Source organism: Aythya ferina (genome assembly GCF_964211825.1).
Source record: "Aythya ferina genome assembly, chromosome: 18".
Taxonomy (NCBI): domain Eukaryota; kingdom Metazoa; phylum Chordata; class Aves; order Anseriformes; family Anatidae; genus Aythya; species Aythya ferina.
This window is the reverse complement of record NC_140317.1, coordinates 12,406,079-12,427,769: the sequence shown is the minus strand read 5'-3', so window position 1 is coordinate 12,427,769 and position 21,691 is coordinate 12,406,079. Positions and strand designations below refer to the sequence as shown.

General features: G+C 45.4%; 1 protein-coding gene and 1 long non-coding RNA gene across 5 annotated transcripts in view; both read left to right on the top strand.

The window, feature by feature from the left end:
- Positions 1–2,605: 2,605 nt before the first annotated feature.
- Positions 2,606–7,363, top strand: LOC311421021. Its single transcript, XR_014684665.1, has 3 exons — positions 2,606–2,742; positions 2,843–2,899; positions 6,282–7,363. It is a non-coding gene; the product is annotated as an uncharacterized lncRNA (long non-coding RNA).
- A 633-nt stretch (positions 7,364–7,996) lies between these two features.
- RPTOR (regulatory associated protein of MTOR complex 1) overlaps positions 7,997–21,691 on the top strand; it is a 135,992-nt gene continuing 122,297 nt past the window's right edge. For all 4 annotated transcript variants that reach the window (XM_084492694.1, XM_084492693.1, XM_084492692.1 and 1 more), the window contains exons 1-3: positions 7,997–8,601; positions 15,392–15,494; positions 17,883–17,965. In XM_084492694.1, the coding sequence (XP_084348820.1) occupies positions 8,440–8,601; positions 15,392–15,494; positions 17,883–17,965 (348 nt within the window). In that variant the 5' untranslated portion in view covers positions 7,997–8,439. The remainder of the gene's footprint in view (positions 8,602–15,391; positions 15,495–17,882; positions 17,966–21,691) is intronic.

The following is a 21,691-nucleotide window of genomic DNA, read 5'->3' as shown; positions in this document are numbered from 1 at the left end:
GCAATAGGAATTCATTGCATTTGCCCGCTGCGAGGCGTGACCCTTACCTAAAATGTAGCTTTTAGTGGGGAGAGGAGCTCTCATGACATTGAAGATTCTCTGCTGGCAAGGATGCCATTAGGGCTGGGTACGTTATTGATTCCTCTTCCAAGATTTAAGCAGCAGATAGTGAGTGTAACTGGAATGACACAGAAGCTGCTTCCAGGCAGTAAGTGGAGCTGGAGACGTTTTGGCTGGTAAGCAGAGCTGGCGCTTCTTGAGCTGAAGGTGCAGCGCGTGGCAGGGGCCCAGTGAAGGCTACAACCAGCACCGGGATGGGCAGCAGAAACAGCATCTTTTGGAGGTGAAAGTCTTGCAAAACTCTGGGCTCCAGGACACCTGGAGGGGTGCACATTTCTTTTGGCATTTGTTACAGTACTTTGCACTGTGCTTCTAGAGCTGAATGTCATCCAAACTTGAGAACAGCAGCAGTGCCCGGCTTTGGCTGATGCGTAGTAATAATGTTGTCTGTATGTGGTCTGTGGGTCTGGTTGCCTCGCTTCTTAGGGCTTTTCTGCATGAGAAATCTAAAAGAAGTTAAACTGTGAACCCAGAATACGCGAGCTGTGCTACACTGCTTCCAAGGACAGAAACTCTTGGCATGGTCTCTGGAAGAGGAGTAAGCTTCTCGTGCTTGCCACATCCTGACTGTTCAATCAGCAGCTTAATGGGAAGTCATTAGCGTACTATAAATTCACACATTAGATTTATGTAGTGCTTATTTTACCATGTTGAAAAGCCTTTACTTTCCTGCTGTATGGATGTTCCCCAGTGTAAATGAGAAGTTCGTGTATATATTCATCTTGTTTCCATTAATTATAATAAGTCTGGTCGCATTATTTCTTAGAAACCTGCTGGAATTTCAGCAGCCAACGTATCAGCCATGAAGCCCACCAGGACTTAGAAAATAAATGCTGATCGTTGTGTCACTCTGTATCAGGAAGCTGAGTCTGAAATATCCTAGGCATAAGGAAAAGTTCTCAGATGGTTTATTTCAGGGGAATGGTAAAAAGAGGACTAGAGAAGCATGCTGCTTCCATGGACAGTTACACTTCTTGGGTTTGGGAAGAGATTTTTGGATTTCCCCATTTGAAAGGACATTAGTGGTTAACACTGCATGGGGCAGCCCAGGCTGTATGTTCCATTCAGGTTTGTTTTGGTTCATCCAAATCTCTTGGTTGTTGCCTCTTCTTCACTCATCATAAATCCAGACCCTCACGGTTCTGATTCTGAAGTAATCTCTGCATCATTGTGCTGGGCATTTCCAAAAGCTGCTCCACGAAAGAACTCTCCAATTCCCAAGCTCAAGAAGACAGTACAAGAACTTCTCAGCAATGTCCAGTAAAATGCCAAATTACTCCTTAATAGCTGGCTCAGTTCTGGTTCAGGAGAACGTGGAGCCCAGCCTGCCCTCTGTGGGAAGGTGCGCGTGCTGAAAGGTGCCCTGGAAAATGGGACGTCTGCTCTGAATGCTTTTGACAGGCTCAGAAGGGTCCAGCAGAATTCACTGGCTTCTATTTCTAGTGTGTTGGGTTTGTTTTGCCGCTGAGTCAGAGCTGATACCGATCTATAGCGGGTACAGAGCGTTTAAGGAGAGATTTCTGCTCTTAAGAATGAGAAAACCAGTGACTGTCTGCTGAGGTTACATCTATCATGTGTTTTTAAACACACATAGCCTGATAACCTAGCAAATTATCCAGATTGTGAAGAGACAAAGAAAGATAATGATAACAAATGAGCTTACATTTATATAACGCCTTTCATTGAGATGGATAGTGAAGTGCTCTGAGAACTCTATTAACGGATTCCACAAACTATCTAATCTATCGTATCCCCAAATGTATTGAGTGCAGCTTCACTCAGGCTTTATGAGAAAAACACCTCCATTAAGCAACCAATTTTTGTCCGTCTTTGGAGTGGTCATTTAAGTCTCCACAGTGCAAGCAGGAATGCAGAAATCTTTACATTTGTCAGTGAACTGAAGCCACCTTTGGGGTGAAATGCAGCGATTGCTTCGCAGTCCAAATTACTTCTAACGTCTTCGCTACCTTGTATCCAAGGATGTCAAATACACTCATTAACTAAACTCTACAGCTACTAATTCGTCAGGAAACTTGTCCTTTTGTAGCTTAGCGGTGGCAAAGAGAAAAGGGAGAACTCCCAAATTTTCTGCTATGATCACTGCATCACCTCTTCTCTCTCCCCTTTTCCTTGGTGAAAAGTTTCCCCTGATGGCAAACCGTTTCTTCCACTAAAAGGGCAAGGAGAGATTTTTGACCTAGGATTTATTCTGGCCTTTTCAAGGGAAGAGAAGAATCCCATCACACTCCTAATGGGGCACCCCTGACTAAGACACAGTTTATGCCCATTTTCTGTCTCCCATAATCTCAAGGCCACCTGAGTGTCTCCACAGCAGCACATCGCTGCAGCATCAGGGGGGGGTGGAACATGGGAACGACCGGCAGGTGAAGCTCTGCGGCCACCACCCCACAGCCCTCCCCAGGGCCCCTCTGTGTCTCCTCCAAAAGGCCGCTGCCTCCTAGCTGTCAGCCCTGGGATGCTCAGAGGCTGTGAGTGTGGATTTCCAGAAGGAAATCTGTCCTCACGGTGCTGAAGGGGTGCCTGTGCTGCAGGATCCGAGTCCATGCAGAGCGGGGCTGTGTGCGTGGAGCTGGATTTGCTCACTGAGAACAGCACGAGATGGTGAGACTCAGTTTGCCTCTGTTTTTTAGCGGTGGTTTCTTCTGCTCTAGGTTGGATTCTTCTGCCCTCTGTTTTCTCCACCCATTTCTTGTCTTGGCAGGGGAAAGCTTCAGGTTTGCTGTTCTCCCGAGACACCACCATGAGTCCTGTGCTGTAGGTAAGCTGCTCGGAAAGCAGGCTTTGCAGCAACAGTAGTGACAGGAGGGTACTTTGTACTACAGGGCCTTTGGCAGGAAGGCAGGAGGGCATTCTGTGACCCCGAATCTGGCAGGTTTGATACCACAGCTTGTTCCCAACATCACTGGGGCATTTCTCTGCCCGTGTGCATGTGTATCCAGAGAAGCAAGTGAGGAAAAGCATGCCTGTGGTGGGAATATACCCCCAGTTCTCTTCCTCGCAGAGGGAGGTCACTGGGATTCTTTTACAAGACTGAGGGTCAATCCTATGAATCATTTCTTGATTTTTTTTGATTTGGTACATAACAGCAACCACCCCCTTCTCACCTGCCTCCTGATCCCGTCCTCCCCAGGCTCCAATTCCCGCTCCCAGCCTCAAGTCTCCGACTCACATTTCCTGCACGGAGGGAAGCGGGGAAGTCTATGTGCTGCACATGCATAAATAATAGAAATGAAATCATGCTTAGTTAAAAATAGATATTCTTCCTAATAAATATTTTACCTCCTGTCTGCAGGATATAAAGCTTCCCTGACTAAAGTGTTAAAACAAACCTTGTTGTTAGCCCCTAAATGCTTAAAACAGCCCTGGCTATGGCTGTACAAATAACACTTGGCTGGGAGTCCACGTGTGGGGAAGGGATGTCTTCTCACGCATAAGGACACAAACATATTCTTACTCTTGGAGCCTTAAAAAGGATAGCCCTTTGGCTCAGGGCACAGACCTTTGAGTCTGACTTTGACTCATTTGGTGACCTGTGGATGTGACTAATGAAAATTAAAGATAAAATCTCTCTTGGTATTTATGAATAGTTCTTCTTTACATATCTTTCTTTCTTCCCACCCAAGAGTGGAATTAGAAGTAGCTGGCTGAATAGGGCAAAACAATGGGTGCTGACAGGGACCAAGATAGGAGGATTTATCATTAAAAAGAGTGGCAGGTGGAAGAATTTGTCAAAGTGTGTTTCTGGAAGATAATCCTTCTGCGTTTTGGTCTTTAGGACTTCAGTTAATGTGCCTTACGTGACATGACATTTCCATTCCCTAGATTCCCTAGGAACAAAGGTTTTACTATGCTGCCCTAATCAAGAACAGATTTGCTAAATCAGGGCTCAGTTTTGTAGAAGATAAAGCTGGAGCTGAAGCAGAGTGATCTGAAATGCAGCGAGACCCCAGCATGAAGCACAGCAAGTGAGGTTTTGCCTGTGAGCGTGTGCGTGTTTTAGGGGGGTGCAGACCCAGCGAAGCAATAAGTAAGTGCCACAAAGAATTCAAAGGGAAAAACTCAGCCTGCGGGCAGGCAGATGTTTGACTGTGGGACTCCCAGTTGTATTTTCAGAGCACTAAAACATAATTGGCATTCCAGACTGAGTATAGCCATGTTTTCCTTCATTAAGCAGGCAGAGACCCGGTCAATACAGCCAACCAAACTCAGGACACAGCTCGCTTCACCCAGCGCTTGTGCTGATGAATTGCACTGCCAGGCTCTATCGACTGGACCTCGGTCTGCTCTCGCAGAGGCCTCGATGCCTTGCTCTGATACAGACACCCACCTGGCCACCCCCCAAAACCATGTGGCACGCAGGGGTCAAGCAAATGCAGTGTAGATGAAATTCCAGCGAGCTGGCTGTTTGATCGCCAGGCAGGCTGGATGCTTGGTGCGAGTTTTTGGAGCCTTGCTGCCTCTGGAAGGAGTGAGGTGTTCCAGGGATCTGCCTGGGGCTCACAGCTGCCTGGGTAACATCCACAGCTGGCTTGGCTGTGCGGCTGGGAACTGTACAGTAGATTTTCAGACTGGAGCTGAGCATGCCTCAAGCATGTCAGAGGATGGGACTTCAATTAAGAAAGGCCTGGACAAACTAGAAACACCCAAAAATATTTTGTTCTGCTTCGTTACGGGAAAACGCAATGTTCCTCACACAATGTGTGGTGACACTAATGAATGGTGCAGAAGAGAGAAGAGGTTACAGTACCTACAGGACAATGGTGACAACGAATCTGTGGATTACTGAGGATCACCCACTGAAAATGAGTCAACAATGCCATCCAGATTCAAAAAGAGCTACGACCCTACTGGGGCGTGTAGGTAGGCAGGCAGTAAAACACACACATAATTGTCCCCTGCCCACAAGGCTGTGCCCAGAATGCTGCAAGCAGCCTGGGAACAGCTCAGGAAAACTGTGAAATGACTGGGGAGAGTCCAGATAGGAGCAGCAGGGTGAGAGATCTAGACATGGGATCCAAAAACGAAGACTAAAAGAATCATTTAGTCTGGAGAAGAAGTAGCTGAGATGACTTGAAAACAGCTTTCACATACATAAGAGAGAGTGAAAGAGGATAAATTGTTCTCTCTGTCTACTAAAGGTAGGAACGAAGAACCCACTTTAATTTTAAGTTGGAAAATAGCTGTCGAGCACATAGCTGGAGAAGGTAAGCAGACTCGATCGCTGGAGGTCTTAAGAGCCTATGATACTGTAGGAGTATAAGCTAAACATTATAAATAAATAAATCAGGACATTAAGAAAGCCCACGTGTAGCCCAGCAGGATAAGCACGTAGGTAGCCTAGATTATGCACTCTAGCGGTGTGGGGCATGCCATGGTCTATCAAAGCTGAGAAATATTTTGTCTGAGTAAAAGCTGCAGAATTTTCTCCAGAATGAGGGAAACCAGGACCTGACACTAGACTATGGAGTGAAATGAAAGAAGCCCAGGGAAAGGCATCACTTCTAATAACTATTTTTTATGGAGGTATAAATGGAAGATTATTCATGTCTCTGTCTGGTTCTTGCCCTATGGAGACTGAAATAAGGTGAGTAGCTTTGATTAAAGCATAAAGCTGCAAATGATCAAAGAGAGCCCATGACCACTGTCCTGAAGATTTGCATTATCAGAGAGCAGATGCCACCACCTGCTTGGCAGTGCTATATTTGAATAAATCAACTCATTCTGATTTCCATCAAAACTTGAAAAATTAGGAATTCAAATGGAGACTGATCCCTGCTGACCTGCAGCATGTCTTTTTTTTTTTTTTTAAAAAAAAAAAAGCCTCACAAATATCCTTTTTTTTTTTTTTTTTTTTTTTTTTTTTTTTTTTAAAAAAAAAAAAGGATATTTGTGAGGCTTATTCAGAGATCTGATAAAGTGCAGATACATTTGATATTTATGGGCTCTGGTCAGTTTGCAAATTTCTAGTTGCAAAGGGCTGCTAAGCCTGCACTCTGCGCTTCTTTATCACAGAGGTATAAAGAACTGGTGATGTGCAGGGCCCTCCTATCAGCCTGTTATTCTAAGACAAGAAGATCTTGTCATCTATCAAATTAATCTATTTTTTTTTTCTTTTCTCCCCTTCCCCCTTTTTTTCTCAGAATCAGCCTGAGGGCTTACTCTGCAAGGAAATGGGGAATCCTGACAGTTGTGACATGCATCACACGCTTCTTTCAGCAAGGAGAAACTGGCGGCGTGAGGAATCCTGGCCAGCAATGACAAGGAAGGATGCAATTAGGGAGGGCAGAGTGGGTCTGCAAGCAGAACAGCGAGGTGGAGGGGCACAGCTCAGGCCTGAGGTCCGCCTGGAAGCTGCACAGGAGCACTGTGGGCCAGAGCAGCCGCAGCCAGGGATTGCACAGCCTGCACTCACCCCCGTCCTTGTCCCCCTGGCCCAGCCATTGCTGCAGCTCTTCTCTCTGGCATCCTCCTGCTGCCACCTTCCCTGTCCCTGTTCGAGTGGAACAGAGCAGCAGTGCAGGTGTGGGTGGGATGGCAGAATGGGGAGCACTGGGAACTTTAGGAGCAGGGCAGGGGTTTGGAGGAGTCCCTGAAATAAAGGGGAAGGATGTGTCTATGCAGGAACAGGGGGCAAACACAGCTCTTCTGGCACAGGCCATGGACTTCGCCTGGGGCACTGTGAGAACACACGGCCCATATCTTAACCAGCCACTGCTTTAAAGCTTTGCCTGTGTGAAGGGAAGCACATCTGTGCTCGCTGCCCTCTGCCAGCTGTGTCCTTCAGAGGTATTTGTGGCTTCCAGCACTGCCCAGCAGCACGTTCTGGCGGGACAGGCGCCAGCACACGCTCCCTAATGCTGTCGGGAGCCGGGATTAGCGACCGGCACTGCCCGTGCCAGGGCCCATCTGTGCCGGGCAGCTGCTGGCAGCGCTGCAGGTAGCGTGCTGGGACTGCTGCTCCCGTTTTGTGCGGCTGCTGTTGGCATTAGGAATTCACTCAAGGTGAGCAGAGCCATGGCCACAAGCGCTTTGTGTAAAGCACCCATAAATGATGAACCGGCTCAGCCAGCCAAGCAAATGGAAAAAGCCAACGTTGGCTGCCCCAGGATTGGAGCCTTCGTGGGGCGGCCTTTTGACATCTGGAGAAAGGTCTTTGGAGTATGCCCTATCACATGGGTGCATGCACACTGACAATGTCAGTGATTAATATGATTGTGTAACTCAAATTATGTGTATTCTTTGATCTAGACTTTGAAATACTTTTTATGGCTTTAAAACGCTATGTATGGATATGAATGCATATGTAGAGACATGAATGTATATGTGGAGACATGTATGGATATGGATGTATAGGTAGAGATGTGGATGTATGTGTATGGATATGGATGTATATGTATGAATGTGAATGTGTATGTAGAGACATGTATGGATATGAATGTAGAGGTATGGATATGAATGTATACGTAGAGACATGAATGTTTATGTATGGATGTGAACGCAGTTGGACTTGACTACAACTAAGAGCAGACACTCAGAGGACCTTCCTGAGGAGCACTATTAGATTTAATTAACCCCCTGTTTATTCGATAGCCAGGAGGGTACTTTCAGGACAAGACCCTTGCTCCTCGCATGTAGGGACACCAGCCCCGGCTCCGCGGGACCTATGGGCCCCTTTCACCCTTCCCCATCTCTTCCCCCCGCGGCTGAGCAGAGGGCGAGGGGCGCCCCTCAGGGCCGGAGCTGAGCGGGGTGGGGGGGGGGGCTCCCCTCAGCCGGGCCCCGCCGTCACCATGGCGACCGCGCGCGCGGCGCGGCGTGTCCCAGGCGGCGGCCCGTAGCGCGGTGCATCGTGGGCCGAGCCAAGATGGCCGCCTCCTGGCCGCGGTGCTGAGCCCAGGCGGCTGCCGGTGCCGCGGGACGCGTCGCCCCTTCGCCCCCACCCTCACCCTCTCCGTCCCCTCCTCCGCCCCCCGCCGATCCGCTCCGCTCCGCGGTCTCCGGTGTGCGAGAAGCGCGGGGCCGCCATGGGCCGGGCGCGGCTCCCTCCGCAGCGAACGCGGGGCCCGCGGGGCTAGAGGCGGCGAGGGGAGGCCCCGGGCCGGGCCCCGCCGCTGCTCGGCCCGCGGAGGGGCCGGGAGGCGCCGCCGCCCCCCGAGCCCTGCCGGGGCTGAGGCGCGGAGCCGCCGGGCGTGAGGCGCCGCTTGCCCCGGGCTCGTCCTTGGCCACCCCCCGCTGCCCTTGGCCGTCCTCGGGGCCGGGGCCGCCGGGCGCTCGTTGTCCGCCGCCGCCGCCGCCCCGATGGAGGCCGAGCTACTGCAGTCGCCTCTGCTGGGGCTGGGGGAGGAGGATGAGTCCGACCTGAGCGACTGGAACCTGCCCCTGGCCTTCATGAAGAAGAGGCACTGCGAGAAGATCGAGGGCTCCAAGTCCTTGGCGCAGAGCTGGAGGATGAAGGACCGGGTGAGGCTGAGGGGCTGGGGGGGATGCGGGGGGAGGGAAGGAGTCGGTGCCCTGGGGGCTCCCAGCTGGGGGCTGTGTTCAGCGCAGGGACCCCGGGGGATCCGATCACCCAACGCACCCTCAGCCTGGGTGCCCCTCACGTGTGTGAGGGATGCGGCTGGGTCCCAAGTGTGGGGCTGGGAGATCCCTGAAGGCCCCTTCCAGCTCGGGGCGTTGCATGGAAAATGAAAATTCCAAGTTCACCGTAACACGCTCCTCAAATAGCTCCCTCCTTTAAGCTCTTTAAATGGAATTGGTACTTGGTGTTCTTCAGTGTGGGCAATAAAATTAACGAGGGCTAAAGCAGCGCTGCGGATCGGCAGGTAACGACGCCGGAGCAAGGCACGGGAAATGCCCTTGCAGGCGGCTGCTGGAGGTGCACGGAAGCTTTGTGGTTTTGAAGTTTGCCACCAGCACGTTATGTGGGATACAAAATTAAGGCGCTCTTTGTGTGTGTGACTCAGTCTGAGAGGAAACTGAGATTATATGATTTTGGAGGCAGAAAACAATTATTAGATGAAGCACCTAGTGAGTGTTATAGCAAGGTGATGCTCTTGTATATGTATGTTGTGTATTGCACTGGTAAGGCCAAGAATGCCAAGCAAAGATCTCTGCCAGGGCGTCTTGAACCTTGTGCTATGTTTGTGTCCTGCCTTAGTTAGGCTAAGCTAAAACAAATACACAGGCAAACACCTAACAAACACTGCGGATAATCAGCTCCATGCCTTCCAGTTTTAGAATTGGCTTTCAGGTGTTACCAGATTCCCGAGGTCTCGGAGTTTGGACATAACCTGTATGATTTCTTTATGTGACCAAATTCCTGTTACATTTATGATCCCGTTTGTAACGCTGCGACCTAAGCTTGGGAACTGCTGGAAACTCCTTCCTCAAAGTTCTTCCCAAAGGCACCACGAGCAGGGCTGGGGGGGCTGTGTGGTAATCTGGATGTTCCTGGGGGTGTTCACCCAATGGATCCTGTGCTCAGAAGTGCTGGGGAAGGCTCGGGCAGAGCCAGAATTGTCTGAGTAGAGCCATGTAGTAAGGATCAGACTTGGCAGATCGTTAATGGACTGAATTGAGTTTTTTGGTTTAGGATCCAATTTAAATGAGCCGTAGAACACAGTGTCTTGTGGTGTGCCTTCTTTAAAGGGTTTTGGCAAAAAAGCGATTTTCTCTACTAGACTGTGGAGGTGTGATGAGCTCGCTTGTCTATTTTAGTGATCCCTCTGCCTTCCCGTGAAGCTTCCTATTTGCTTACTTGATGATCTGCAAGCTGTCTTTTTCTAAATTGGGAACGACTTTGCCTTGATGATCAATAGGTTACAGCATAAACGTGAGTACAGGGGTAGTAGTAATCAGCTGCCTTCTCTCTGTTGTAGCACGTTTCACGTGCCTGTTACAGTAAAAGGGAATCACTTTAATGAAGAGAGCGGTGGTTACAGCAGTCGTCATGGCCCAGAGCTCAGCAAAATCAGGCCCTGAGAGAATTCATTCTCAAAGACATTGAGTTTTATTTTTGTAAATGAAGAGAACGGAATAAACTGAAGACTTCACATTTGCTTCTTTCTGCTTTCACTGTGAGCTTGAAACAAGTAACTTCAGAGCAAGATGAGTCGTGCTGATCACATTGTGCATGTGGACAGCTTTATTAGGTATTGTTTGGACAAATTTGCCATTATGTATAATTACTTTTTGCTTAAGAACAAGACTTTTTCCCCCCTCCTCCTGATTTCACTTAATTTGAGTTGCGCTCTCTTGCTTTATAAATAATTCCTCTCCTTTTGTTGTTTTAGCTGACTTCAGGAACTCTCCTCGTTTGTTTTCTGTTTCTTTAGAGCACTGTTCCCCACCGATCAGAATTTTGTGTTGCAGCCGTGCTTGTTTTGGTCAGCATTCAAGGCCTCTGATACCTTTCCGTAGCCGCTAATCCAACTAAGAACACGTAGTGGTTCCCCTTCCATCTCCACCTGACTGCTGGCTTGTCGTGCTCCCCAGCTGACTTCAGCTTCCTTTACTTGTCTGCTGCTGCCTTGCTCCAAAAGCCACCTCTCATTGCCCCAGATGTGCGTTCTTCCCTCCAGGTGCTATCGAAAGATTTTCTTGAGGGCTGTAACTCATCTCTTGCTATGATTTGAGAGTGTGGAAAGCATTTGATAAATTTGCTTGTCCCAGCATAGGCTGAGCCTATATCTAAACTAAGAAATTTTTAAAGGTCTACCAACCAGAATGTATATTTGCTAGAGATGCAGATAAACCTGTAGCATTTTTTCCCTATGAATCATGAAAAAACCACAGGCTGGGGCAGGTTTTGCACTTATACATCACCTTGAGCACTCCCTTCTAAGGAGTGAGCCTAACTCAACTATAGCTACAGGAAATGATTCCACTAAGGTTTGGGAAGGGAATGACTTTTGGAATGACTTTTTTTTTTTTTTCGTTGCTCTAAAAACCCCAGAGTTTATAGGAAATTAAAGGTTCTTTAGAAAGCAGGAATCCAACAAGAAGGAAGAATCAAATAAGCAAAGTAATCAGCAGTAAATCTAGGTAAAGTAACTGAACCACGCTCGCCCCCTTTCATCTGGAGGGACTGCTCTGAAGACATTTAATCTTTCGTCTCCTGCTTTGCTGGACTACATATGCCATCAAAGTGACACTGCTTTGATCTATTATTTATTTAAAGTATATTTTTAACACAGGAGGTTTGGAATTATGCTTTGTGTATTGAATTAAATTGCACAGCCTCGGCAGCAGTCAAGTCATGAAACTTGATTTAAATAAAGAGGTTTCAAAGATACCAGGTTTTACTGACAAGTTGCTACCAAATTCAGAATATTTAAATGAGGCTATGCCGTACTTACATTGATTTCTAAAATAAGTGGCGAGCAAGAAAGCCAGTTGTAATAGTTTTACTGTAGCATTTTTTTCTTGCTGCCTCATAACTTGCTGAGTGAGAATTAAATCCTCTTTTTATGAGAGGAGGAATGCACAATTAGGTTTCTATGGAAATGCAGATTAAAACGGTGCTGCATACAAATGCCCTTGCTTCAGAGAAGCAGAGCTCACCTGCCTGCACGGTGCATGTTTCCTATGGCAGGGAAGTTAACGGGGGCGATAGCACTGGGGAGCTTGTGCACATTATTTCAGCTTCAGGTGGTTGTTTCGGACTTCCCAATCACAACTGCACTGGAAGGAGCTTGGCTGCCCACTGATCTCCCCCCTCTCCTCCAGGGCCAGTTCAGGGGGTGTCTTGTGAATCTCATCGGGGTGCGAGGTCACGTTTTGGTGGCAGCCTTTGCGTCAGTTCTGCTTATTGCGTCCTAAACGTTTGTCTTGTGTTGGCTTTTGCATTTTCACAGGCTGTCGGCTGTGTTTGTGTGTAAGGAACTCACAACCTGGGAATTAGTCGGGTCTAAACCAAACGATGTGTGCCTTCTGCTCTTCCTCCAGTGTGTAGGTGAGCTCCTGGGCTGGCTGGCTGGGAGCACTCCGCTCATTGCTGTGGAGTGGCCCCTGGAGCTGGGGGTGGTGTGGCTCCGTCTCCCCCCCCAGGCTGTGGCTGCGATCCGTGGCGGCTCGATGGTTACTCAGAGGGGCAGCAGCTGCCCTGCGAGGTGTGCGAATTGACGCCAGGGTAGGGCACCTGCTGCTTTACAAATGGCTTTGGAAATACAAACCAAAACAAAGCGACTCGGCTTCTCCCACTGCCGAACCCCCTGCTGTAAGTAATGAGCGCTGTCGTCCAGTTACGGATTTGTCTTCTCTTACCCAGAGCAGGATTCGTTTTGAATTAAGATCATTGGGTATTGATTGAATCGAGTTGGGAAGCTCGCACTGCATCTGTCTACAGACACTTTTCTGTCTAAGCAGAGAGGACTTGAACAGCTCTGAAGAGTTTTGCAGACTTCTTGCAGGATGATACGGAACTTTTTGTGATGGTTCAATGTGCAGAGTGAATGTGTAGTGGGGGTACATTTGTCTACATGTCTTAAAATCAAGCTTTATTTTTTTTTGTTTTGTTTTTTTAACAGACTGAAGCCAACATTTGAACTCTCTCAGTTCATTTTATTGCTGGTAGAGAGGTGTTACCACGGGTGGGCAGAGCCCTCGTGCTGCGGGAGATGACCAGGTGGCAGCCAGGCTCTCGTGGAGAAGGCTGTGGACCACTTCTGCTGACAACTACTCCTGTGCTGCAGCTCTGGGCACGTTGCAGTGCTTCCGAGGGTTATGTGAACCTTTAGGAGATGCTTTGTTAGGGCGCTCCTGGTTCTTAAGCTTCTCTCTGCCTTGTGCAGGTAGAGAAGTCCCAGGACAGCAGCCTTCCTTGGAGCATCGTTTCTGTTTTTCTCCATGGGTCTTTATTTTTTTTTGAGAGTTTTGGGGGTGTTCTCGTTTCTTCTCAGCTGCCTTGCTTTAATTGGCTTGCTGCTGCGCTGATCTTCTACTCGTGAGTGTTTGTGATGGTGACTGTTGGCACAGTAAGGCCACTGATAACCGAGGGAGGTCATTGATCGTTCCTTGTGGCTCAGTTTTGAGACAGACTTGCCTAGGAAGGAGAATGAAGGGTTCTTTAGCCAAAATACATTCAGGAGCATTTTCCTGATCATCCTAGGCAGCAGGGCTCTTCAGCGAGTTGCTGCATGCTGTGAGTCCTCAGGTTTTCTGCCGTATTTTGCTGCTTTGCTATCCTGGTGCCTCAGCCAACTTCATCGGTTTTATTCTGAAGAGCAGCTCTGCCACGTGTGGTCACCTCCAGTCCCGGGGGACACCTCGGGATGACGTTCCCTCCCAGTGCTGTTCTCAGGGCAGGTCGACAGCCCGTGTGTGTGCATCCTGGGTGTCTGCTGACAGTGACAATGAATCCTGGGGCTAAGAAGTGTCTGTCAGGCAAGCAGTGAAGCCAGCAGCGGAGGCCTGCTTTGTGGAGCTGTGCTGGCTAAAGCAACGTGCTGGGCAGCGCGAAGCTCAGCGGAGATTTCGTGGTACTGGTGTGGGAGACGGGCTAGAAAAGGGAAACAAACACGAAGGAGGAGTTGAGCTGGGAACCTGGTACGTGCTGTCACAGCAAGCACCGACCTTTCGGACCACAGATGGTGGAGGCTGCCTGCAGAGGTATTGCATTATTAACGTTACCTTGAAGTTTTTCTTTGCCTTCTGCTATTTTTATCACCGTGGAGAAGCACACGGATGTTTTTTCAAACAACGTATTTCTTGTAAACTTCCTATAAAAGCTTCCTTGCAATGGGAAGCTCTTGGTGAAGACGTCACCTTGTAAACGTTACAAAGGAGCTGGAGAGGTTTCGGCAGGCCTGGTGCCCCTCTTGTGTCTTGGTAGCTGGTCTGCTAAAGGGAAGATCTGTTTAAAAAAGGGATGAGCAGTGCTCAATTCCCAGTCCCTGCTGAGTGGGACCAGGTCACAGCCTGGGGGGCCAAGTGCCCGCATGGCAGGCAGCACATCCAAGGGGCTCTGCGCTCCTCCGCCCGCTCACCGAGCCTCCCTGCTCCACTTTCTGCTTTCTGTATAAATTATACAGTCGTGTGGCTCTTGCTTTTGGATTTTTTTCCTGCTGTTCTGAATCGTAACGAGCACCCTGGGGAAGCGAGACGCGGGTGGCTTCGCTTCAGACAAGCGAGAGCCGAGCGCTCGATGGAAGTACAGCGAGCCGCGCTGCTTCTCTTGTTTTCCTTCTTGGCATCAGGATATGGGCTTATTGGTATTGGGCTGAAGGAGTTTAGAGGAGAGAATGAAGCAGCCGAATAATATAAATGATATTTGGTCATGCTGGGTTTGCATACATCCTTACAGGGAGGCTGATTTAAAGGATGATGAAGCGGCAGTTTGTGCAGTTCTGGGGGCCACGTAATAAACGTAGTTAGAGGTGGATTAATGCTGTCAGAAATACCGGTTAGAGCTTTCAGCTTTGGTAGCTGCTCCTGGGTTTGCCAATATTTAAGGTGAATCGAAGGGGAAACTTCTGATAAGAAGCTTCAAGGTAACATGTTTCGCATCCGGCTGTGGGCCGTTTGCCTGGGGTATACGTACCGGGAGTGCTCAACACCACGTGCTTTGCCTGCCAAAACATCTCCCGCTGCAGAATTTTAGAAAAATGAATAAAAGGTGGAAAAATGCAGGATGGCTTCTGAATGTGGCAATATGGAAAAAAAAAATTAAAAAAAATGAAACCCAAATCCTTTAGTCTCTTCTTCAGATAATTATAAGCACCTTACTAAGGTTCTTGTCTCTATGAGCTGTGTCATTTCAGAGGTCTGCGAGATGTATCCAGGTTAGCTACATGTGAAGGAAACAAAAACCAAGGACTAAACATTTTGTTAGGGTTTAGTTAGTCACTTGGATGTTTTTCCTTTTATTGCTTTTGGTTTCAGTATTAGAAAGGACATATTATATCCTAATATTGATCAGGGACCCTGAGTAGCATATTCCCATATTTTAATAATACATTTCAGTTGGACAGTGACTAATTTAAGATGCATAGAAGTCCAATGATATCCATTTCCATGCTGTATAAAAGAAGAATGAGCTGTGGAAATAATAATAAAAATAGTAATGTAAAATCTCTAAGTACTGTTCTATTAAAAAAAAAAATGTAATCAGTCATGCCTTGCTTAAAATAGTTTGTGTTAAAGAGCAGATAACGAAACTTAGTTGAAACCCTTCAGAAGTTATAGTAGACTTCAACACACAAATTATTTAGCTTCTACACTAAGTAAGTGTTTTACTGTTTTTTCTTTCCAGATGAAGACTGTTAGTGTTGCCTTAGTTTTGTGCCTAAATGTTGGTGTGGACCCTCCTGATGTGGTGAAAACAACTCCGTGTGCCCGTCTGGAGTGTTGGATAGGTAAGTCTTGAATCTTCCGAGCTCCAGATAACTGCATTAGTCTTACAGATACTGAGGTGTAGCATATATGGTAATTGCAAAGTTGTCGGTTTCCTGGACTTAAAACTAAGGTGAACAAAAGGAAATCTGGTTTATGATTTTTCCATGTCTATACGAGTTAATTAAGTGTCCAGCAGTATCAGCTGCCATAGGTCATCTCTCCTGCTCTATTCTAAAATGAGATAGTATGGAGGAAAAAAGGCTGCTAATTAGCTACTTACTTATAAATCTACAGGAATTAAAAATATTAAAAAATGTATCTAAGGAAACCTTTGAGCAGTTACACCTTTAGACTGCTCTGCAAAGGTTTAAAATAACCCTGCCTCATACAGTTGAGAAATAGGTCTTTAACATGCGTGGACTTCACTGCAGTTCGAGGTGACTGCTCTGAGGCTATTTGACTTGGGTACATAAATTCAGAAAACCTGGAATTATTCCCAAAAATCTCTTGCTAGCAGTGCTAACTTGAGGGCTTGATACTTTGATGCAGCGTTGGATTAAATTTCTGTTTTTTTCATTAGGAAGTGAAAAGTTTCCTTGGTTTTGGAGATTTTCAAGATGAGATAAATCTGAAATAATATTGAAAGGAATTACCTTGTGTAAGAAAACTAAGAGATTTGGGTTTTATCTAGGAATTGAAAATGTTCAGTCTTCAGCGAGTAAGACGCAAAGCCCTGTAATCCCAAATACTGAGCCTTATAATGGGCTACAGTAGCAAATTAATCATTGTATAAACTGAACTTCTTAAAAAAACAACTTTCAGAACATTTTGTTTCTAACCTGCTTTATGAATCTGCAGTGTCTCATTTTGTTTTTTAAACCAAAAAATGCTGATGACTTTAAAGCAATTAAAAAGCCATGAGCATGCACTAACAAATATGTCTCTTCAGTGGAGAGAACAGCTCTCATTTCTCACTGATACATGGGTAGAGAGCAAAGAGAATGAGAGGAGTGTTGCAGAGTCATTAAAGTTATTAGTGATTATCATCAACAAAGAGAATTTTGAATGCAGTTTTTAAATTAAATTTTTAGTGTGTGTACACAAGCACTCCTTTCCATTTCTACTGTTTTCAGAAATGTAAAGTTGTGTAATCTGCAAAAACGCCCACTGGTTTTTCTGCTGTACAAGAGTCTTAAGGGAAACAGAAGATTTTCTTCTCTTGTTTGCCTCTTGGAGTGGCACCAGTGTACTTTGTTATAGCAGGAAGGGCATTGTGTAGTGCTCGGTACTCCGAAGGCACTCCAAAGTCCACTAACGGTATTCCTCTGCTGTCAGAGTGGATCTGAAATATTTTATATTTCTTTTTTTAACGTTCAGCTTGGTCCTTTTGAAGGACTCAATAAATAAATGTCTGATGTATTTATGCTGCATTTTTGTTGTTCGAGCAGTAGCTAATGGCATATTAACTAACAAAAGGTCTCACAAGGCAGTGTGAATCCTTTTAGTAGCATCAGTGCCAATGCTGCTGTCCTGCAGCTCAAGGGTCTCTTGTGAAACTTCCCTTAAAAAGCAAGGGGACTGGTGCAGTTCGGAGTGACAAAGATTACTGCAGTGTGTAGAAACATTTCTGAAATGTATGTCAATGAGTGCTGAAACTGCAGGCTTTATAGAGAGGACCGGAGAACTCATTTTCGTCTGGTGATGCTCCTGGCTACACTTGTGGAGCAAGAGCTGAAGCTAAGCTGAAGGAAATAGATTGTCTGCTTAGACTTTGAGAAGCCTATTTACTACTGCTGGTTATTTGTTTTCAGTCTGTCTGGAAAAATGTGAATGATATATTACCTTAAATCATTCTACAAAAGAATACGATAACTTCAGCAAAATCCTAGTTTTTACACATTTGAGAAAAATAACTCATAAAATCTTGCCTTCATCATGCTTTATTAGGTTTTGTTTCTAACAGTATAAGGTAGAGTATTCATAAAGTTGATTTTAAAAACTTAATGGAATCTGTTAATTGCTTTTAAAAATGATTTGTATTAAATTGCAAAATATTAGCTTCTAGACATTTTTTTTTTGAAACTGAAGTGTCAATTATATGGCTATGCTTTTCTGAATGAGTACATAAGCTGAAATTGTATTGCTATGGATTGTGGTAATTATCTAGTGATAAAATTAACTTATTAAAATGGTTATATGTTTGATGATAAACATTTTTTTCTAATGAAAACAAAATCTTGCTTCATTTACTACCATTGCTTACTGCTTCAGAGACTACACCATTTGTAATGTTTGTGTGAGCTATTTCAATTGTTGTTATTTACTAAAGAAACATTTTTTTACTATTTTTTGGTAAGTTGAATGACTCAATTGTGGTCAAAAAGACTCATGTGTATTTTGTTTCTTAGATCCCCTATCAATGGGTCCTCAAAAAGCTCTGGAAACCATTGGGGCGAACTTACAGAAGCAGTATGAAAACTGGCAGCCAAGAGTAAGTATTCCTTGGGCTCCCCCTCGGCAGCTATAGGCGTGACACCCCTTCAGGGTAGACTTTCAACTTAGACAGAAAACTGAGGTGTGTGCTATTGTGTGGCACGGTGCTCTTGCAGCATTTGTTGCTTCTGTCATCCATCAGGATGAACACATTCTTGCAGGCTGTCAAAATACCAAGGTTTCTAGTGGATACTTCTTGGCTAGCACTTTCTTCAATCATGTGTGGGATGTTTTAGATAAGAACTCAGCTGTAGAACTTAATTTATATTCTCCTGTCTTTATTTTTGAGATGTTCACAGGTTTTTCATTCTGAGTTTGTGGTTTCATCTGTAATAAAAATATTTGGCCTCAGCTAGTTCAAAAGTATGTGTCCCAGCACTCAGGGGTATTTTCTTAATCTTGTGATGGGAAAAAGTAAATGTATGGTCAGTAGCCAAGGAAGGCTGTTGGTTTGGTTGTAAAATGTAACTTGAGACCTTTGGTAACTGCTAATTGTATCTGTATAGAACTAATACAATGTGTATAGAAGTTTTTGAAAGTGACTGCTTTGGATACTAGTAACAAAGCAGAAGTTAAACATGCTCCTTACTGGTTATTTATTTTCTGCTCTGTAACATTTCAGTATCGCTTCTGAGGGAAGTATGTTACTGCTGGGTGTTTCAATATCCACAGTTTTGTATGTCTCAGTAAATAAGCTACAAAAGATCTAAATAAAGTTTGAAGTCTGCAGCATTTTTCAAATAGGTACAAAAACCAAACTCTAGGATCATCCTCGCTATTAACATTTCCAGGTGCGTTCTTGTCCTTATCGGTGTGTTGTAGGGTATACAGATAAATATTGCTCTTCAAAGTACCTACACTATTGGCTACTAAAGCATAAATTTATGATTATAAGTAATGTGTAACCCAAACAGAAACAATAACTTCACTGCATGAACCTACTTGTAGATTTGCCTTTATTTTTTTCCCCTTATGATGCGCCAATACTAAGCTGATCTTCATTTTAGGGAGATGTTCTAGAGGGGACGCTGTTTGATCTCTTCATTTTAAATCGACTTCAGTAATAATGAGCATTTTTGTCAGCACTGGGACTATATTTTCTGCTTCTAACATTGCTTGCTACCTTATTTAATGTATGACCAACTGACTGTCTCTGTAATGTTTGTTGGTGGATGGTTTAAGAGTGTGATCTGCAACTGGCAAAGTTATTCCTATGTTCCTGTCCTCAGTATAGGAAGAGTGGTTGAGAAAGCGTTTGTGTTAGTCGTGTCCTTAGGTATCTTCAACCGATCTTCCTATTTAAACTGTGCTGGGTTATGTTTGTTTACTCGTTTCTTCGTAATTTATAAAATCAATAAAGATAGATCGCCGCTGCCAATGCTTTGTGTGAGCGTGGAATTTACCAGCTCTGAGGGTCTGTTCCTGCAGGGAGCTGCACCTTCTGGAGAGCTGGGGGGGGTTGATTTTGTTTTCTTTCCCCACGTCTTCCATTCCTTCATAAAGGACCAGTACTTTCAGATAAAAGATAAATGGCTTTGGGGTTATCTTTGCAACAGTAAAAGATTTTTTCTTTTGCCAGATGCTGAGAATATTTTTCACCAAAAAAGAGTTGTTGGTGCGTGTGGTTTATAAAGGATGCTGGTGAAGGACTTCATTGTATGCATTCTGAGTCCCTCTTCTGCTTTTTAACTCAAGCTTGATGGAAATAATATATGCAGAGCAGTTTGAGAAGAAATACATGTAATGCAGGTTCTTTATTTCTTGCCTTTGTTTGATACTTCCCTACCCCCTTGTTCAGGGTTGGCTGATGAGACCTGAGTTCATCGTTCAGCGAAGGCTGGATGTGTTACCTGAAGGAGAAGTGCTGTATTTAGTGGCGAGATGTTTACATTGCTAAATCTGTGGGTAGCTTTCTACATAAAACTTCAAATGTGAATATTCGGCGGATATGCTTTTTTCCAGAAGTGTTTGGAAGTATACTTATATAAGAAGGGTTTGTCTTGAAGCGTGTAAGTACGGTGTATATTTAAGACAGAAGAATTTACTTTGGTGTTTTTCCTTTTGGTGCATTGGCAATTTTTTTAATCTATCTGGCAGCCCAAAGATTTGGCAGAAAACATAAACAGTGCCTGCGACCGAATGGGAGAAGTAAAACATCTTGATGCAAAGGTGACAACAAACCTTTCTCAGCTCTTTAATAAGAGTCCGTATTACTGAGGATGAGGGACAGGCATCGAGGAGCAGCAGGTACTCTGTGTGTGGGCTGACCTCACGCTGCCTTGTAGAGTTTGCACAAAACATGAGGCAATTACTGAACTCAGATGTTTGTGTGCAAGGTGCCTGGTTTGTAGCAGTAAATCACAGCCCTTTGAAACATTGCGAAGCTAAACACGTACCGTTTTATTGCACTCTACAGGGCTCTTGAGTTTTCTGCAGTAATAAAGAGAAGTTGATGTGCCATCTGCAATAAAACAATAGGAACATTATTGAATTTCCTAGACCTTTCATATAAATACTAATACATCTAGTTTTGTCTAGTTCTCAGTGTTTTGGAATGGTTGAAGAATTGATGGGAAGAAGACAATTCTGGGAAGACTAGGCAGTCTGGAAAAAGACCAAATCATTAAAATCTTCTGAAATAGTCGGTGTTACTGGCTTGTTACTGTGGGTCCTTAAGCTAGGAAGTGCCTAGCATCAATATCGTATTGTGAATGCACAGATAGTGGTAACCAGTGGTAAATGGCTTGTCAGTCCTTCCAGTACTGTCCCAATAATAAATGCTGTGTGAAAAGTCCTTTAACACCACTACCAGTGCAGCTCTTGTCTGCTTGTAATTGTAAGATGATGTTTGAATAAATGCCCATTTTTGTTAAATACAAATGGCTTAGGTGAAAAAGCCTTAGAAGGGACAAGGATGGAAATTCTTTGTTTCTGGGAGCTCCCAGGCTGCACAGCTGATGCCAATTTCCCTCTAGGTCTTATTGAGCCCCTTTCTAAATAATTTATCAGCTTGCCATTGCTTGAAGTATTTCTTCTGATTAAATTTAAGACTTTGCTTTATTGTTGTGTAGCTACATAAATTTGTGTGCTGCAGGAGTAAGAAACACTTCAGCCATTCTTTCATCTGCAAAATACTGCAGTTAAACAATATTCAGTCATTTCACTGCAATTCTCAAATGAAAATTTTACTGGGGGAAGCAAGTAGGAGATGACAAAGCTGCAGGCATACAATGAAGAATTTATCTCTGAAGGTTTTTGTCTGAACAAGTACGAGGCCTTGCAATTCGGTGCAAAAATGATTGAGGAGCTAGTGAAAAAGTGGGGAGAAAAAAATGAGAGCCCTTCTCCAGTATTGCCATGGGCTTTGAGTTCCACTGGGCATAGAAGGCGTTAATCCTGAGGGTAATCTGGAAGGGAGGCTCGGTGATAGGGGATAAGGGGGGCTGCCTAAGCAGCTGAGAATGAAATGAGGAAAAGGTAGGGGAGGCTATGAGCACAGGACCCCATAGTGCAGCTCCAGGGAAAGCCTTCCCTGCAGCTGCCCTTTGGGTGTTTGGGGGAATCTGCAGGCTCCTGGATTAGGGAATGGCTGGAGGAGCTGAGCAAAACTGGGGCTTGCTGGTTACAGGACCCAGGGTGAAGGTTTTGGCAGGCAGTGCCAGGAGAACCCCATGGAAAAGGAGAGCCTTTAGCCAGACAGCGCGTTCCATCACTTTAATTGCCT